Below are 20,498 nucleotides of genomic sequence, written 5' to 3' on the forward strand. Positions count from 1 at the left end.
TGGGGACTGCAGAAGTGCTGTTTAAAAAGGTTTAGCATATTCTGATCCTCAATATAAAGGGAAAATGGGAAAAGTTACAATGAGAATTAGGATTCTGTCTGTGATGTCATAGATTTGAACCTGAAATGAAGACTGTAATTTGTAATGTCAGCTTTCATTTATAAAAGGGATTTTGTAAGACCAACTAGGTCTTAAGAGGTTTTTTTAAAAAATGCATTATATAAATTGATGGGATGATAAGGATAAAAGATACCTCTTTCATTCTCTGATGTAGTAATAATGTGTTCTTACTTTAATGTATGGTTACCTTTTATTCATCACATTGATAAATGCCATTGAAATACGTGGGTAGTTGGTTCACTTCACTGTGGCTAAACATTCCTTTTTATGTCTTCATGCAAGAAAAAATATATACTTACCCATTATTCAAGCATTGTCCTGGTCTTATTAAATCATTACAACAATCCTCTAAGTTGGGGTTTCATGTAAATTGTGAGTCAAAGTGGTTCATTTGCTAAAGTCACATAGCTAATATGTTATTTGAATAGATTTTACTGCCTTTCAATTATACCAATGGTTCCCCAATTTTGCTGCATATTGGAGAACTTTAAAAAATACTGACACTTAGCTTTTAGCTAACCTGAACTGCTTGTTTTGATTTAATTGATGTGGGGTATGACTTAGTCATCATAAGTTATAAAAGCTCTGGTGTGCAGCAAAGTTTAGTAACCACTGTACTGTGCCATATTTCACAGATTAATAATAGTGCTTTCCTGTTTACACCCACCGACTCCCATTTTTTCTTAGAACTACAAATTGATAAGGATTCTTACTTGCCGCCTCCTATGAATTAGATTAATTCTGGAAACCCTATACTACCAGGAAACATAGTACTGGAAAGTACACTGTAATCTCATACTATCAAATACTTTGATTTCTGAAAACCAATATGTGAATCATTTTCCTGTTCTCTTAGATGCATTCCTACAGGAAAGCATTCTAGAAATTTCTTGAGGGAAAGAACTGTGTCTTGTTGATGAAAGTATCTTTTATGATTCTTAGAATAGTGCTGGGGAAAGAGAAGGCATGATTCATTTTATCTATGTGCATTTACTTTTTTAATGGAGCCCTGTAGAAAGTTCTGGCTCACATATAGAATTTTAGGAGTACCTGCATTATTAACTCCAGTTCCTACCAGGAATATTCATCATCTCTGTATTATTTACTACTAGAGGCCCAGTGCACGATTGGGTCCGGGAGGGACCACAGGACGGTTCCAGGGTGTGTCCACCCGTCTGGCCCAGTCCCGATCAGCCAACCCCAGCAGCAAGCTGACCTACCGGTCTGAGCGTCTGCCCCCTGGTAGACAGTGCGCATCATAGCAACTGGTCGAACGATGGTCGGACACTTAGCATATTAGGCTTTTATTACATTGGATTTCTTAAATATTCAGCTGAACTCACTAACTGGCAGCCAGTTTACAAAATGTAAACTAGCGTGTTTAGGTTTGAATTCAAATCATTAAATGCCAGTCTCCATTAATTTGACAGTAAAGGCTTGCTATTGTGGACATTCATCAGCTTAGGTGTCTATTAGCATCTCAGTGGTGTTGACTTTTTGGAATTTATTTTGGTTCTAGTGCAGCAACATCAGGAAGTTCATTTCCCTATACTGCCAGATAATGGAGGGGGTCAAAAAAATAACTTTTCTCCCACCTTCTAAGTTCTAGCTGAGTTAACATGAGAGATTAACAGGAGAAAATACCCAAAATTTATTGTGGATGTATGTTCAGGGGTGCTATAAAAATATGAGACCCAAAGGAGCATTAGGCTGTTGAGGTTTTTACCAATATATGCCCTTTTGGATAAAGGAGAAGGAAATGGGGGCAGGGGCCTGAGATTTTAAAGCCCACAATTTGCAGGTGGATGAGAAAGAGCAAAGATGGTAAACAAATTCCTGTTGGCCACCCAGGAACAATGGTACACAGAAGAAAGTTCAAACAGGCATTGTTAGGTTTCTCCCACTCTGCCACATTTCATATTATGATGTTAAGCATATGTTTTCTTCCTTTAAGCAGGGGTTTCTATCTGCATTTCTTTAGGCAGGTAAGGGGGAGAGTGAAAGGTTAATTCGGAGTCTTGTTTTTTTAATAACCAGCTTAAATCAGTATTTCCAAAGGTATATTTTGGGGTGGCAAAACTTTGATTCCCCGCACAGACTATTCTGTCCTTTAGGTGGCTTTTATGAAAAGATATGTTGAGTTTAAAGTGACAGGGTAACCCAAGTTTCGCTCATTTATATAGTTAAGTTAGTAGCAGAAAATACAGAACTAAACTTAGGCCAGGGAATTAGGACTGGGGGTAGATCTGATTAAGATTAGGATAGAAGAGATAGCAGAGAAAGTAAATTGAGAATGACTGGTGGAATTCAAAGTTTATCAAGGGGAGAGTTGGGATAATGGGCTATTGAAGTCAGAAGAAGCCAGTTTTTAGGAAGAGGTAATAGACATCCAAGAAACAGACAGGAAATGAGATTTTTAAAAGGTTTGGGGTTTTGCTATGGAATGAAGCCCAGTATATAATGATGTTTAGTAAATATACATTTACTAAATATATTTAGTTGACTCAATGGTATGTTCTGAGAGCAGTTTGGATGATGATGTCAAGAGTGAACTTAAGAGACAGGGTCTTGAAAATGTAGATGCTGTGAACATGGGTATATTATGGTACTGATTCAGAGCTTATACTTTTTTTTTTTAATATATTTTATTGATTTTTTACAGAGAGGAAGGGAGAGAGATAGAGAGTTAGAAACATCGATGAGAGAGAAACATCGATCAGCTGCCTCCTGCACATCTCCTAATGGGGGTGTGCCCGCAACCCAGGTACATGCACTTGACCGGAATCGAACCTGGGACCCTTCAGTCCGCAGGCGGACGCTCTATCCACTGAGCCAAACCGGTTTCGGCATACTTTTTAATTGTTCACTGAGGACTGACATGAATAACCTAAAGATGAGAAGATAAACGGCATAGGAAAAGAAAGACATTTGCCTATTAGAACTTTAACTTTTAAACTTGTATAATTATTTGGCTTATTTGACTCAAACGTGAATAGGTGCTTGCCTTTGCCTTTAAACTTTCAGTGCAGAGAATACTCTGCATTCCTTTTGTTTTCCTTACCTGTCAAATCAAGCACTTAGTGTTTTACAACCTCTTACTTGGTTTTTCATTCTCTAATTCAGCAAATGTTACTGAGCATTTCCTGTATATAAGGCGTTGTGCTGGATTCTGGGAATATAGAGTTGTGAACAAGACAGATATAGTGTCTGCCTCTATTGTATTAGGATTTTCTTTTTTGTGTTTGTTAGGATTTTCTAGAGAAACAAAACCAATGGATTATATATAGGTATACTGAAAGGGATTAGGAGGGATTGACTCACACAGTTATGGAGATAAATCCTGTGATCTGTTGGTCTGCAAGCTGGAGACCTAGGAAAACCAGTTTAATTCTAGTCTAAGCCTACAGGCCTGAAAACCAGGGGTATGGATATCATGAAGAGAGTAAATTCTCCCTTCCTTCACCTTTTTTGTTCTATTCAGGCCCTTTACCTTGGGGAAGATGATCTTCTTTAGTTTGTCATTCAAATGTCATTCTTGACTCATGTGGTAGTTGTCACTGACACCCCAAAATAATGGTTTACTTAGCTTCACTTAACGCAGTCAGATAGACACATAAAATTAACCATTACACCTATCAAGTTGATACTTTAAAGGGGAGGACCTACATTAAAAAAATACATTTTATTTCTGTTATTGTCCTAGTCATAGGAATGGAACATAATTGGGTGTTTTAATCTGAACTGCATACTTATGAAAATTACACTGATTTGTTGCTCTGGGAAGTCCTTAGATCTCATAGCAACACGTTATTTATTTGTTTGTTTGTTTGTTTTAGTCTTTTCTAAGATATTTCCATTTTTATAGAGAATCCTCAAAAAAAAACAACCTTGCCTCAAATCTCCAACTGTAATATAACATGTCTAGTTGGTTCCCCATGCCACTGTCATTCCTTCCCTTACTTTCTATTTTCATATTGCATTCTGATGCCAAGGCTAACCCTAAAATATTGATTTAATTATATTAAGTTCCAGCCACACTCTTGATAATTCCCCCAGTTATTTATAAAATTTAAAAGGTCTTTACAGCCCGAAGCTATCAGCCATCTTGACTCTCCTTCTATAGGTCTATTCTTGCCCCTGTCTAGCATGCCCTTTTCTACCTTCCCTTTCAGAATATTGTCCCTTCTTCAGGATCTGACTGTAACAGATCATTTTCATGAGGCTTCTTTGGACAAATTTTGTTCCCGTGATGTTTTGGTTTTCCGCATTTTATGTTAACATTTTTTGTCGGCCCCAGTGACTTGTGAATGTATCATCTTACATTTCTGTTTTTATGTGTGTCTTAATATTTTAAACTAGATTTAGGCTGGATATGGGTTTAGGGGAAAGGAGATGAGAACAAAGAAGTGGACCTTGCCTTCTTTTAGCATATTCTTCAGACCTTAAAGGCACCTTTTTTTTTTTCAATAGAAGTTAAAAGCTTCCAGAATAGAAATGGGAAATACAGAGGTGAAGGTAGAAATTGAATAAATAGGATTCAGATAAACAGAAGACTGTTCCTGGCTTCTAATCTGTGTGTAATAATGTCTGGATGAGTTAGACAGGTGGAAAGCACAGATGGGGAGGGTATGAGGTGTTAGCTTTAGAAAAATAAGCTATGTTATAAATTCCTTGAGATCAAAAGGAAGTATAACCGACATACGCACAGCAGGAAGATCTAATTATTTTAGAAATGCATGGTTATTCCATGGGGGGGGAAATGCCTTTGAAACATTTACTTTAAGCTATTTTTTATGGCTGATTTATCTTCACATTGAGAATAGTGGATATGTCTTATACACTAAGCAAGAAGGAGAAAAATACCCAATAAGAACTTGATTTATTTATTTTTTAAAGTATATTTTTATTTATTTCAGTGAGGGAGGGATAAAAACATCAATAATGAGAGAGAATCATTGATCAGCTGCCTCCTACACACCGCCCACTGGAGATCAAGCCCTCAACCCTGGTACATCCTCTGACTAGGAATCAAACCATGACCTCCTGGTTCATAGGTGGAAGCTCAACCCCTAAGCCACACTGGCCAGGCAAAAAAACTTGATTTTTTTTTTTTTTAAGCTCATCTAATTATCATTTCTAATTATTATAAGAGTATTTTGTTAAGGCTTATTCTGCAGAGTATTTTGTTAAGGCTTATTTTAAAGCACTTCTCAAAAAGTGTTTGTGAAATTATGTGTAAGTAATTGCATGAATATACGAAGTATGAATGTGTGTCTTTTACATTTCAGGTTTGGATTTGGGCTTGGATGGTTGTTTATTGCAGCTTTGTCAGCAAGCCATTGGTGCATATCTGCTGATATGCAGAGGAGATGTGGTCTTATGAGAGTTGATTTATGCTTTCCCTTTTGCCTTTGACTTTTTGTGCTTTTCCCTCACTGCCTTCACTCTTTCTGGATTTGGTGTTGTATAGAATAAGTTCTCTTTTTTAATAATATGAATAAATTAGGTTTATACTAAAACTAGTGGCCCGGTGCATGAAATTCGTGCACATTAAAAAGGGAATTAATTGCCCTAACCGGTTTGGCTCAGTGGATAGAGCTTCGGCCTGCAGACTCAAGGGTCCCAGGTTCGATTCCGGTCAACAGCATGTACCTTGGTTGCGGGCACATCCCCAGTGGGGAGTGTGCAGGAGGCAGCTGATCAATGTTTTTCTCTCTCATTGATGTTTCTAACTCTCTATCCCTCTTCCTTCCTCTCTGTAAAAAGTCAATAAAATATTTTTTTTTAAGGGAATTAATTAGCGGAGATATTTTAATACTAGAGGCCCGGTGCACAAAAATTTGTGCACTCGGGGGGGGAAGGGGGTTCCTCAGTCCATCCTGTGCCCTCTCCCAGTCTGGGACCCCTCGGGAGATAATGACCTGCTGGCTTAGGCCTGCTCCCGGGTGGCAGAGGGCAGGCCCAATCCCTGGATGCAGCCCCTGGTCGGGCTCAGAGCAGGGCCGATTGGGGAGTTGGGGCACCACCCCCTGACACGCACAGAGCAGGCCCCATCGGGGGGTTGGGGCTCCATACCCTGTCACACACAGGGCAGGGCCCAACAGGGGGTTGAGGAGCTCCCCCCTCTCACTCACAGAGTAGGGCCAGTAGGGGAGTTGGGGCACTGCCACCTGTCACACACAGAGCATGGCGGATCAGAGGGTTGGGGCGCTGCCCCCTGTCATGCACAGAGCAGAGCCCATCAGGGGGTTGGGGAGCTCCCCCCTGTCACACACAGAGCAGGGCCGATAGGGGAATTGGGGCACCGCCCCCTGTCACACACAGAGCAGGGCGGATCAGGGGGTTGGGATGCCACCCTCTATCACCCACAGAGCAGGGCCGATCAGGGGGTTGGGGCGCCGCCACTGTCACACTCAGGGCAGGGCCGATGGGGAGGTTATGGTTCTACCCTGTCACACACAGAGCAGGGCCCGTGGGGCGGGGTGGGGGGGGGGAGTTGGGGCGCCGCACCCTGTCACACACGGAGCAGGGCCGATCAGGGGGTTGGGGCGCAGCCACTGTCACACACAGAGCCGCAGGGCAATCAGGGGGTTTGGGCGCTGCACCCTGTCATGCTGATCTGGTGCCAGGAGGCCTCGCGGCTCTGCTGATCCCGGTGCTGGGAGGCATATTACCCTTTTACTATATAGGATAGAGGCCTGGGGGCCGGCTGGTTTGCCCTGAAGGGTGTCCTGGATCAGGGTGGGGGTCCCCACTGGGGTGCCTGGCCAGTCTGGGTGAGGGGCTGATGGCTGTTTGCAGCTGGTCACACACCTTTCAGGGTGGGGGTCCCCACTGGGGTGCCTGGCCAGTCTGGGTGAGGGGCTGAGGGCTGCTTTCAGGCTGGTGGTTGTTGATTGAAGCTCCCAACGGCTCCTTTTTTTTTTTATTTTATTCTGGGCCAGCTTTAGCTCTGGCTCTAGCTCTGAGGCTTCCGCTGCTGGTTTGTTTGCCGTTCTATAATCGAAACAATGTATAACTTCAGCTCTGAGATCCCTGCCGGCTATATTTGTTACAAAGTTTCAAACTGCCAGCTCAGACTCCGGCAAGTGAGGCGGGGAACGTTGGAGTCTGCAGTCACTGGAGCAAGCAAGCCTCATGTTCGCTTCCAGCTGCCTGGCTGCCGGCCGCCATCTTGGCTGACAGTTAATTTGCATAAGGATATGCTGATTAGCCAATGGGAAGGGTAGCGGTCGTACGCCAATTACCATGTTTCTCTTTTATTTATTTTAATATTGCTATTTGCCCTTTCTCTATAATATAAGTGTGAGAAATGAAAGGAAATTAGTAAAATATATAAGAAAATAACAAAAATTTATTAATAAATAACAGTAAAAAAGATATAACAACAACAGAGGCTTGATATAAAAACAACAAAAACGTGATATGAAAACAATAAAAACATGATATGAAAACAATAGAAACATGATATAAAAACAACAGTGATGCAAACAATTACTGATAAAGTGATTAAGCTTATTCTAATATCTCCCTGTACACCACATTAAGAGTGAAAACACTTTCAGAGTGCTTGACTAACTTCCCTTGTGATGAAGTATTTAGAACTTTAACTGTAATGTCACATGCTCTTCAAACTCGAGAGAAAGCAACATATAACTGACCATCTGCGAAAATGGGTTCAGGTAGGAATATGCCTACTTTGTCTAGAGTTTGTCCTTGTGATTTATTAATAGTCATCACAAATGCTGGCATCATGGGAAACGTCGAATCAATTTAAATGGGAGGCCAGTGTCAGATGGGGACAAATTAATTCTTGGAATCAGAACAACCTCTCCCTCTGCAGATCCTGTTAATACTTCAGCTTCGATAATGTTAGGTCGTAATCTTTTGATAATAAATCTGGTACCATTACAAAGACCCCATTTACTATTGAGATTTCTCAATAGCATGATGATTGCACCCACTTTCAGTTTTAATTTATGACACCGCATTCCCGAAGGAGAAATTCGAAGGAGAATTAAGAAATTCGATGGTAAAATTTTCCTTTTCAGCATCATCTGTGGAATCAATGGAATCATCACTCTAATATGTGTGAAAATCTCCATCGAGTATATCCAAATTTTCTTCATTTAATTTTTGAACATGCTCATTTTTTGGACAAAGAATTGCACGTTTAGATATATTTTTAATATTATCTATAGCAGTGGTTCTCAACCTTGGCTGCACATTAGAATCACTTGGGAATCTTTTTATTAAAACCCTGATTCCTGGGCCTCATCCTCCGGAAATTTTTCTTTGTTATGGGGTGGGGCCACAACATTAGTAACAAAGAAACAGAATTTCCGGAGGATGAGGCTCAGAAATCAGGATTTTAAAAAGATTCCCAGATGATTCTAATGTGTAGCCAAGGTTGAGAACCACTGATCTATAGATATAGTATTTCCAAAGGTAGCTTCAATAATAGATCCATTACAAATCATTTCACTTCCATGCTCCGCTCTGAGGGCAGGTTCCTGCCTGAAAACTCGCCCTGAGGGCCGGTTCCTGCCTGAAACCTCACCCTCCAGGAAACAGCTGGGGAAGGGCGCAGCTGTTTCCAAGATGACCCCTGCAGGACTGATTTCCTTCCGGTTGGTCGCGGTTCTGGCCGTGATGTTACACCCAGGGTTTTTATATAAGGAGATTTTGCTACAGTTTTTATTATTGGGCATTTATAGTGGCAAGAACTGATTTTGGAAGTTCCTGACAGCTCTCTAGCTCAAATTTGCCTCTGCGATTAAGTAATGGAAGAGGAGGGAAAGGGTGGGGAAAAAGGAAAGGAGAACATAACCTATTCACTTTGTTCATCATTTACCTTTTAATATTATTATTATTATTATTATTTGTTACATTTTATTCACTTCTTCCTCTTTCACCACTGCGAGCTTTTCCTTCAAGTAAATGTTTGAAGGAATGTGAAGTGTTAAATTCCCATATGGAAAATAAGGAAGGAAAAGGGAAAATTATAGAACATTCTTGTACAGCAGGTTCTCAAATAATGTTTTGTCCAATGTCATTTTGTTAAAACATGGATGAGATACCATAGGAACTTAACTCTTGTTTATATCAAGAGTTAAAATGTCATATTTTGTTTTGCTTAATTTTTGCATAAAGTCACAGAATCTGTTGGCAATGTTAAGTGAATACTTATTGTAGGTAACAATTTCGGGTACAGTAAGGGCAGACCAGCTCTGCCATAGCCACATCTGTTGCTTTTCTTAGGCTTAGTAGGCAAGATTTCTTCAAGTTTAAGCAGAAACTCTTTCCCCACCAGGATACCTATTTCTGAAAATAGGGTGTGAAGTGAATTCCTTCTGTGTTTGATGGCAGTTATTCATGTATCAAGTTTTCAAGAACAGTTGAAGCTAAAGTATAGAAAGGAACATGAACTTTTGTTTTTTAGTTTTTACTTTTTTTATTGATCAGAGAGAGAGAGAGAAACATCAATTGGTTGCCTCCAGCACACGTCCCAACTGGAGACTGAACCCACAATCTAGGTATGTGCTCTGACCAGGAATCAAACCTGATCAAGGGATGATGCTCCAAACAACTGGGTCTGAGCCATACAGGTTAGGGGAGTAATGTTGATTGTTTAGGAAAATACTCTTATCAGAATTATAGTCATACTAGTGGCCCTCCACGAGTAGCTCGCTGCCGCTTGCCTCAGCTGGCCGCCCTACCCACCGCCACTCGAAGCTCTCCGCCGCATGTAGCTTGCTGCCCCCGCTCCTGTAGCTCTCCGCTGCCCTGTAACTCGCTGCCCCACCCTCCTACTGGTACGGTCCTTACGTGACGGCACGTGACGGCGTCCCGACCAATTTGCATATTAACCTACTATAAGTATAGATAGAAACTTGAAATCATTTATTGAAGTGATTCCAAGTCCTTGAAGTCTCTGAAATTAGCAGAGTTATTGGGGACAAATTTTTCCACAATACAGCATGGGATAAGAAAAACATGATTCCCATCGAAAACAAGTTTCATCTTTGTTGTAATACTGGTTATTACCTGTAATCTGAAACTAAGCAAAAAATGTGACTCCTTTAAAGAAATAGGATAAGTAATTATTGATTAAATATTTGGTGGGGAATGGGACAAGAGATATAATATTAGGGATCTTTGCTTTCTGAAATGTTTTGAAATGACTAATATGCATAGTCTTCTTCATTTCTTCAATTAGAAAGTAAGACCAGGTGAGATTAAAGAACTTGCCCAAGGCCACAGGAATCAGTGGCAGATGTGTATAGACTTCAGCTGTCCTGTAAGAGGGGTGTTAAGTCTGCCAGGCAAGACTTAATAGGACAATGAGGTCACTTGACAGAAGAAAAGTCACCTTACCCTTACTTTGTGTTCAACAATGTACTTACTCAGTGCCTTTATCATCTGAACCAGAGAGGGAAAACTTATTCTTAAGGTTTAAGAATTTTTAAAAATTTGGTGATATTAAGTGATAATCAGCTTTTCATAATGCCTTTGCTTTTCCTTTTTCCTTTTTGTTTTGTTAGGTGGTATGGTCAGGAAAAAGACTACAATGTGCTAGTCATGGATCTTCTTGGACCCAGCCTTGAAGACCTCTTCAATTTCTGTTCAAGAAGGTTCACAATGAAAACTGTACTTATGTTAGCTGACCAGGTATGTGAAATTTTGATGAGAATGTGACTGTTCACCACTGTTTAACTTTAGGATCAGCAAATAAGATAAAATAGGAGGATGTACTCATTCAAGTGTACTACTCTAATATGACTTGTAGATGTTTTCCGATCAGTATAGGACAAAAATGGATTATGCTGGTTTACTACTCACCTCTAGACTAGTAGTTTTCATGGTGCTCCATCAGATGAAGAGCATTTGTTTTAGTGTTGAATGTAGCAAGTTTCCTTATAAGATTTTGTTTGAAGAAAGGGTTCAGAGTGTAGTATATAAATATAAATAAATGTACATATTGAAATTTTGGCTAAATTAAACAGATTGAATGCTATGTATTATGTCTGGAACCTTATGAAAGCTATATTTTTTTAAAAGGCACTAAAATCAAGATTTTTTTTTTTTTTTGGCCAAATAGATGTTTTTCAAAGTGATGGAAACTCAGCCATTGGTAGAATTTAAGCAAAGTTGGAATTTTTTGAGGTGTCATGAATTCGATCAATGCATTGGCTAGTGTTAGATTAAATTGTTTTAAAGCCAGAGCTTAGGTTTTTCTTTTTATAAGAAAGAAGATGTGTTTTAAAGAATTTTAAGATATGGGAACAGAGTCGGAAACAGGTAAATACATATAATTTTTAATTTTGGTCAAGATACCTTTAAGGGCAGGAAACTGTTGGAATTGGGTCAAGTTAACTTAATGTGTAAAATTGCTGTGGAAGAGAAAAACGTTTTAAAAATTTAGACCAAATATCATAAGAAAGTAAAATGAGATGATAAACAGAACTAGCATTTGAGGTAGAATTTTAGGAAAAATACAAAGGATTAGAAAGTAGTGCTCACTTTTTTTGTAATCAGCGCCTGATATTCCCTAAGTTTAACATATTAGTAAAGTACGGTGTTCTATTTGTGGCATATTATGGGCTCAAACATTAAAAAGTTTAAAACCTTTTAATATGTTTGAACTAACATGTAAGAGAATCCTAATAAAAGTTTTATATTCTATAGCCTCAGTAACACATAGGCATTTTTAAGGAAACATTTCAGGGCCTGCTACTGTAATTAGCACTGGGGGGAGAGGGATATGAAAAAACATAACTAGTTCCTTCTAGGAGCTTAGAGTTTACTAGTATTAGAGAAAAAATGGAAAAATACAATGTTCTAGGTTCTGTGATAAAAGTATATTCTGGGTACACTGGTTGCGAAGGATAAAGAATAATTCGGAATGCAGAAAAGCATTTGTTTTAGCAGGTAACAGCTAAGTCTTGATGATAGGCAACACTCGAATTAGTCTAAAGTTTGTGCTATTGTCTTTCCCCCAGTGTTTTCCCAGTGAGTTAATAGTCACAGTTTAATGAAGGGTATTATTTAGCTAAGACGAATGTGTACATTAAGTGAGCCAAGTGATTGTTTAATTCCTTAATGAACAAGGTGGTACTTGGACATTGCATATATCTACTTCCTTGAGAGTATGAACAGTGTAAGCCAGAGATTACAGATTTGGCTTCAAAAGACATTTGTCAAGGTAAATGAGTAAGTTTTAGAATCTTTATATTCCTAGTAATAAAAACTCGGGAAAATTAGGACAAATAAAAAAAATAGAACCTTGACACGTGCTACTGAGAAGAGCAAGAACATGGGTAAGATAATGTTGGCAGTCTGGCTATGGCAAACATTGTCAAAACAATTTCTAAGTCTCTTACAGAATAGGTAGACATATTTGATCATTTGAAGTTAAAACTATTTTAGAAGAGATATCATAAATAGTCAAAAGACAGGTTTTTTAAAAATGTAAATCTATTTACATAACAAATTACAGATAAAAGATTGTTGTATACAGAGAATTTTTGAAAAATTGACAAGAAAAGAACAAGTCAAAAGAATAATGGACAAAAAAATATATATTGACAGTTTATAGAATAGTAAATTGAAATGATCAGTACAAATGAACAGATTTCCAAACTAAGTGTTAGGGGATAATTGTCAAAGTGGCAAAATTTAGAAAGAACTGAAATCACTTTACTAGTGGGATAAAAGAATACTCTCATATACTCCTAGTCGAAAAATGAATTGTTAATAACCTATTTTAAAAGGCACCTATCAAAATGAAAAATACCCTTTAACCCAGCAACTCTCCCTGAAATTGTATGGAACTTAATAGCCCATAGAAATAAAAGCACTAGTAGGTAGCATATTTAAGTTTATTAATATAATTATTGCTTACAGTAGGGAAATAATAGCAATACTGTAAATTGGGGAAAACGTATCTATACCACAGAATATTTGTAAGACCTACACCATTTGACTTGATAGAATTTTCAAGAAAAACTTGTCAGATGGCATGTAAACAATTCAGATTTTGAATATGATTATATTAGTGTGGAGAAAAAAAAATGGGGGCATCCAAAAAATGTTAAAAAAAAAAAAGGAGAAAAAAGGAAATCCAGCATGTATATGGCCTCATTTATATAAAGTCATATGCTTATTTTGTATGCTACCAACTTCCAGGAATGTTTTGGATATGTGTAGTTAAAAATAAATAAGCAAACAAGAATAAAGTTAATAAAGTGCTTCTATTTCAGTTTAAAACAATAACAATTTATAGCTTTTATCATCTAATTCAAATTGCTTGACTCAATTTTCTCTTCCTTTTTCTTTCCCCAGATGATCAGTAGAATTGAATATGTGCATACAAAGAATTTTATACACAGAGACATTAAACCAGATAACTTCCTAATGGGTATTGGGCGTCATTGTAATAAGGTTAGTCAAATGTTCTTTGCATGAAAGAACACAGAGTAAAAACTCCAAGAATTGCTTTGGTAAACTTGCGTTTTTTAAAAAGTCATAGTAAATTTAATTTGCTATTGATAATTGCTTTAAAATATTGTACTAACTAGAAGAATATCAGCTAACTCTTATTAACTTAGTAACTTGAAATAAATTTTCTCCAACTTACCCAACCAAGGTTAGTTATTTATATGAAATATAAAATTCCCAAGGGCTTTATAATGAAATGTAATAATCTGTTACTGAACTATTGAACAGTTTTAGCTATTTTATATTCATATGTGCTTGTGCCAGCGTGGAAACCATGGTGTTGACATTTGCTGACTGAGCATGGTTGATAATGAGCATTCTTCAGTCCTTGGATTTCTGTATTCAAAAGGATAACTTTTGGGCCTGCTTCAAAGTAGTTGACATTTTTTTGGGTGCCAAGTTGGGTGGATTCTCTATCCCTTCTCCCCCTTTCAAAGGAAAATATTAAGTGGAATGAATATTCATACAACAAAATTAGTGTTCATTGGGGTCTCACAGCTGTTGAACTTTTGGGGGGATGATTGGGTTTTAGCTAGTGACGCATGATTGCAGTTAGAAACCAAATTGTGTTAACTTTTTCTGCAATTATTAGCGTATTGAGTGAATTGCTTTATCAATTGATTCAATGTTGAGCTCGGGCAGACAGGCAGCATTGGCAATACACTAAGCATATTGTGATCTAATGATCTGATAGAAATTCTCAACTTCAGGACAACTTGGAGGCTTTTTGTTTTTTTATGTTTTTTTGTTTTGTTATGTTTTTGGAAGGAAGATTTCCCATTTGATTTATTAAACCATTAAGAAATGTTTGGTGTTTTACGTCTAGCTGTATATGTTTACCTTTGTTTGCCTGTATGAATGCCAACTTGGAGCTATTACCATTAGAACTGGTGTTATTTGTTAATGTGTGAGACATTAATGCTGGTCTGACCAAGTTTTAGGAAATTAAATTTTTTTTGTTGGAAGCTGAGTTAAATATTTAAAAAACAAAGGTGTTTAAATCTATATATAACTTACCTTGACATTCCCAAATTGCATCATCTTTTTTTTTTCTTTTTTTTTTTTAAATATTATATTGCTTCTCTCTTTGAAGCATCCAGGTTCTTAATTGTTATTGCCAAACCTGGTAATGTAATTGAAAGAATTTACTGGTCTTAATTTTGGGGCAGTTCTGTCAGTTTGACCCTAATCTTTTGGGCATTTCACAGCCCCCCACCCCATTTCCCCTGCCCTCCCCCCCAAGATCTGTTATCCTCATGTGATCTGTATTGATATTGCAGGACATGGTTTTTTGCCTTAAACGAAATTATGATCTAGATAATTCCTCTTTGCTTCCTCCCCTCCCCCTTTAAAAATAGCTTGTTAATCACGCAGTTGTGTTAGAAAATCCAAATTGCCCAGCGATGAAAATCTTTAGGATTTTGTGTCCTCTTTAGAGATATTAAATAGGATACTGTGGAGCTACTTGCTGTTACACAGATTCAGAGAACCCCTAGGGTAGAAGCACAGTGTTTTAACTTTAGCTAAGACTCAAATTCTAAATGTTCTTGAACATTTTAGACTAGTGTTTTGTTTATGTAGTTGGTTTCTAGTGTTTTCTGTATTGTAGTTTGAAAAATGCCAGTTGTATGAGACTGGATTCTTTGGTCAGCTTGTTCCAGTAGTTTTCTATTAATTGGAAAACATAGTTTTGGGGGGCTTTTGAGGTTGACTTTTCAAGTAAAATTTATTATTTTGAAAATTGTTCTGAATTTGATGTTTAGGAGTGGCCACTCCAATCTTAGTGAATTTGCTCATCTCTTCCAGTAATCAGCCCTGCATGCTTATTAAAATAAATTTTAAGGTGACTAAATGCCTTCTACCTCTTCCTTACTGAAGATTTTTCCCCCCTGTATAATTTTTGGGGAGAGAAGGGCAGATTATGGTACTAAAGATTACAAATCCAAATTCCCCATTTTTGATTAAAAAATTAAAGAGCCAAATGTCACCATTGCTATCCCTGTTTCAGGCAGTGACACATTATAGCGGCATTAAAAAACCTGAGTATTTTCCAGAATTCAAATGCTCTTGATCATGTGATTTTTATTTGGAAAACTGAGAAGCTCAGTGCTTGGTGGAAGAAGGATGGCATTTGGCTACCCTGTTCTTTCTCTAATGCCTCGGTGTTGCCTGTCTGCGCCGGCCATTGTTGCAATGTAAGCAATACTGTTTGATGCACTGCCACCCTCTATTGTCTGTTTAGTGTTTAGAATCTCCAGTGGGGAAGAGGAAAAGAAGCATGACTGTTAGTACTTCTCAGGACCCATCTTTCTCAGGATTAAACCAGGTCTGAAACTGTCTCCTATTCCAAACTCAATCCCAAATTCATGTGCTTTTCTTTTTTTATTGTTTTATTTTGATTATTTTTGTTTTGTTTTAATTCTGGAAAATGTAGATCTTTCTCAAGCACCTCTTACGTTGGCATTATTCAGACATACTTGGCAAACATAACATTACTAAGATGTTTCTTTGTGGCTTTCGCTTAAACTTCTAAAGTTTAGAGAAAACCTAATGAAAACAGGATTATGTTTAGATCTCTAACATCCATGTAAGGAAATAATACATTAGTCTAGTATGGAAATTCTTTACTTGGTGATAAACTTGAAATAGACTTTTTAGTTTAAAAATGTATTTGGAGTTGCATAACTCAGTGCATGAAATACATCGGTACTGAATGGTGAATATATTATGCCTTAACTCTCTTCTCCTTCCCTAATGACCTTCAGGTAAGTATAGGTCAGATTTCAGTTCTACTGTTTCTAGAATTGATTTACCTCAGTAAGAACATATGCTCTGGAAATAGAAGACATTGCATTCTAACAATATAATAGTAACATAATTAAACAATTGCCATTAATAACACACAAATTAAGTGAATGTATAATCTGATGATTTAGTGCAGGGGTCCTCAAACTTTTTAAACAGGAGGCCAGTTCACTGTCCCTCAGACCGTTGGAGGGCCGGACTATAGTTTAAAAAAAAACTATGAACAAATTCCTATGCACACTGCACATATCTTATTTTGAAGTAAAAAACAAAACAAAACGGGAACAAATACAATATTTGTATTTGCATGTGGCCCGCGGGGCGTAGTTTAAGGACCCCTGATTTAGTGTTTGGCAGTCTAGATAAACACCCTCATAATTTTCTAACTTTTTAAAACGTAAACAGAACTCTTCACAATCTTTTACATTTGTAGATATTAAATATGTTTCTTACTGGATGAATTTTCAGACAAACAAGGGAAAATAGGTGGGTTTTTTTCTATTTAAATAATAGTTTTTTTAATCATAAAATTTAGGTAAATTTTGAAGCTCAAGAGCAAATGAGTCTTTATCAATTTAAGATACACTGAGAAGGAAGTATTGCCATGAGTAATTTAAAAAAGAAAGTTGTCTTTTATATGTGAGCATATGTTGTAGTTCCTTAATTACCACATGCATCATCTGAGTGATATGTAATTTTTGTCCATACTACCCAGCATTATTTTAGGGGCCACCTTCTCTTGCTGTCACAGAGGTTTCATAAATTTACATTTATTTTTATTCATGGACAAAGAAGTAGTACCAACTGTGGTGACTAGGTTTGGTTGGGAAAAGAGGGAAGTGTTATAAGTGTGTGAGGCACATTGTAAGGCAAATTTGGTTCTCCTTTTTTACTTATTCATTAATTCACACATTTTACTTATATTTTGTACCATAATTATTTAATAATTTCCATTAATTTTTTTTGAATTGTTTATATTCTCTATAGATTAGCTGGGTTGTGAGGAAAAGTGACTTTGTTAAGTCTTTGGAGGGGCAGGGTAATGTGACCCCTGGTTAGGAGAAATTGATGCATATACTAAAAACTAAAATTGACAGTAGTGTTTCTGAAGAAAATGCACCTCTACTGAATAGAGTTATCCCAGTATATCCAACATTAACTCATTTCCACATGCCTTTGAAGAATCGTGCTGTATTCTTTGACACAGGAAGAAATTTTACTTAGAACATACATATTTTTAAAACCCACAGTTTTGCTTGACTCGCCAAAAAGATTAGGCCTCTCTTTGCATATATAAACCTATAAAAATGCATTATCTTATGACTTACTAAATACTGACTTCCTTGTTTGTTCTACCTTTACATATTTGCGGTTGTTTGTATCCTTGGTATCATGTGGTTTCATGTATATACTTCCATTATATGTTTACATTCATTTTTAAATTCACAGCATAGAAAGCTACTAAAGATGCTTAATAGATCTCAGAAAATGATGAATTACCCAGAGATTTAAAAACTTTTTTAAATTTTTAAGTAGTTTTTCTTTCAATTGTTTGCTCTTAAAATAGGATACCTTTGTTTGGCAGTGACATTACTTTTCCTGACTTAGATTTTACAAGAGAAATTTTTTAATTGATTTGCTTTGTAGTATTTTGTTTTGATACCAGTGATTGAGATGTTTAAGAAGATAGTGTTTGAATGTTTTTTGTTTTCTTCATTACATTTCATCCTTTGGAGTTGTGGAAGGAAAAATACTCTAGTGAACAGTTTCTAAAGCAGTCTTTTTAGTTGTGAGAAAGTGTGTGGTTATTGAATTGCACATCAGCTTCTCATTGTCGATTTAGACACGAATGAAGCTATCAGACATAATCATGTCAGAGATGTTCCTATTTTCTCTACTTAGAAGTAATGAACGAAGAAATCCTGGAAAATAGCCCTTAGAGGAGTGTCTGTGTTCTAATCCAGTGATGGCGAACCTTTTGAGCTCAGCGTGTCAACATTTTGAAAAACCCTAACTTAACTCTGATGCCGTGTCACATATAGAAATTTTTTGATCTTTGCAACCATAGTAAAACAAAGATTTATATTTTTGATATTTATTTTATATATTTAAATGCCATTTAACAAAGAAAAATCAACCAAAAAAATGAGTTCTGAAACTGTCTCCTATTCTCATAGGTTCACCATCACTGTTCTAATCACTTCTTATTCAAAATCCACATAATTCTTAGGGATATTTTTTAAATACTTTGAGGCTGGGTGTCCTTTTGTGTTTATTTTTCCCTTGATTGATTTTCTATATGAATCTGGAGCTTAAGTCATAATTTCTGTTTTGCCTATGAGAAATATTTTGCTCATTTTGATACTTGTGTACTAAACTGATATTCATATGAAGACAAACAGCATGAGTTTTTTTGTTTTATAACACTTTATATTTCTATAACTCAGTTGCTTAAGTTAGTGTCTTTATAAGCGCTTTCTTTATTCAACTACATTTTACTAAAAATTTAATCTTCATTTTTTATAGTAGTAAATCAAATAAATATCACATTGTTAACATAGTTACAGAAGCTCAAACCTCATTGTCTTTTTGATCCAGCTTAAAGCTGAGACTAGGTTAACAGTGCCTGCCTGAAATAGGTATTTTTCATCCAACTAAGAGAAACACTTGGTCAGATCTTTTTCACTTAAATTAATAACTTGCTTTATTTTTTGACACAACCCTAACAGACTAGGAAATCAGGTTTTCCAGCATATCACAAATTATAAACTGTGACAGAAGGAACCCCAATGTCAGCCTAATGGAAAAAAACTACAAAATTTAGGCATAACTAGTAAGGTGTAATAGTTTAGGGCAGCCGTGGGCAAACTACGGCCCTCGGGCTGGATCCGGCCAGTTTGAAATGAATAAAACTAAAAAAAAAAAGGACCGTACCCTTTTATGTAATGATGTTTACTTTGAATTTATATTAGTTCACACAAACACTCCATCCATGCTTTTGTTCCGGCCCTCCGGTCCAGTTTAAGAACCCATTGTGGCCCTCGAGTCAAAAAGTTTGCCCACCCCTGGTCTAGGGCCATGGTCGGCAAACTGCGGCTCGTGAGCCACATGTGGCTCTTTGGCCCCTTGAGTGTGGCTCTTCCTAAGCCTTAGGAGTACCCTAATTAAGTTAATAACAATGTACCTACCTATATAGTTTAAGTTTAAAAAATTTGGCTCTCAAAAGAAATTTCAATCGTTGTACCGTTGATATTTGGCTCTGTTGACTAATGAGTTTGCCGACCACTGGTCTAGGGCTATATTAGTGTAAGAGCATATAGACTTGCTTTGCTTAATAATCTTAATGTGATTTTATGATAAAAGCTACACTTTTAAGTAAATATTGTTTATTTTGCTTTAGAAGGTAGGTAAATGTGAACATATTTGGATTTTTTTGTCAAAAATAGTTTGGTTTGTTTTCTTTTAAAGGTGTTGTGTTTTGTTTCATCTTTAATATATTTTTTATTGATTTCAGAGCAGAAGGGAGAGGGAGAGAGACAGAAACATCAATGTTGAGAGAGAATCACCAACTGGCCGCCTCCTGCACGCTCCCCACTGGGGACCGAGCCCGCAACCTGGGCATGTGCCCTCAACCGGAATCAAACCCAGGACCCTTCAGTTTGCAGGCTGATGTTCTGTCCACTGAACCAACCAGCTAGGGCTCTTTTAAAGGTTTTAATTATGGGGAGTTAACGGCGAATTACTTAAAAATCAACATTATAAATGAGTATCTTAATCTCTTTGTACCATATATGAGAGAGCACTAAACTTTATTTTATAATACAATATTAGTTTGGTTTTTGGTTAGGTTATCTAAACTGCTGATTGTAAGCCACCTTGATATTAAGTACTTTTTTAAAGATTTTAGGTCAACTTGTTATAGTTTCTAGAAGTTTAACCTGATCACATGCATAAATGTCACTTCATGTAGTAGAATGTAATGCATGCTTGTTTAAAAAATGCTTATTTTTTGTTAATAAAAATCTTGGGTTTTCTTGTTAATATCAAACTTTGAGAGCTGTCTTGTTTACCAA

General features: G+C 37.0%; 1 protein-coding gene across 9 annotated transcripts in view; it reads left to right on the forward strand.

Annotated features, from left to right (window-relative positions):
- The window catches only part of CSNK1A1 (casein kinase 1 alpha 1), a 43,295-nt gene that overhangs the window by 6,779 nt on the left and 16,018 nt on the right, over positions 1-20,498 (forward strand). For 7 of the 9 annotated variants that reach the window (XM_070414628.1, XM_070414624.1, XM_070414629.1 and 4 more), the window contains 3 exons: positions 10,665-10,791; positions 13,465-13,563; positions 15,863-15,946. In XM_070414628.1, the coding sequence (XP_070270729.1) occupies positions 10,665-10,791; positions 13,465-13,563; positions 15,863-15,946 (310 nt within the window). The remainder of the gene's footprint in view (positions 1-10,664; positions 10,792-13,464; positions 13,564-15,862; positions 15,947-20,498) is intronic. The other 2 variants (XM_070414631.1, XM_070414632.1) reach the window with 1 other exon arrangement.

This window comes from Myotis yumanensis, unplaced genomic scaffold, assembly GCF_028538775.1.
Source record: "Myotis yumanensis isolate MYYU_CA2020_CCGP unplaced genomic scaffold, mMyoYum1.0.hap1 SCAF_5, whole genome shotgun sequence".
NCBI lineage: Eukaryota > Metazoa > Chordata > Mammalia > Chiroptera > Vespertilionidae > Myotis > Myotis yumanensis.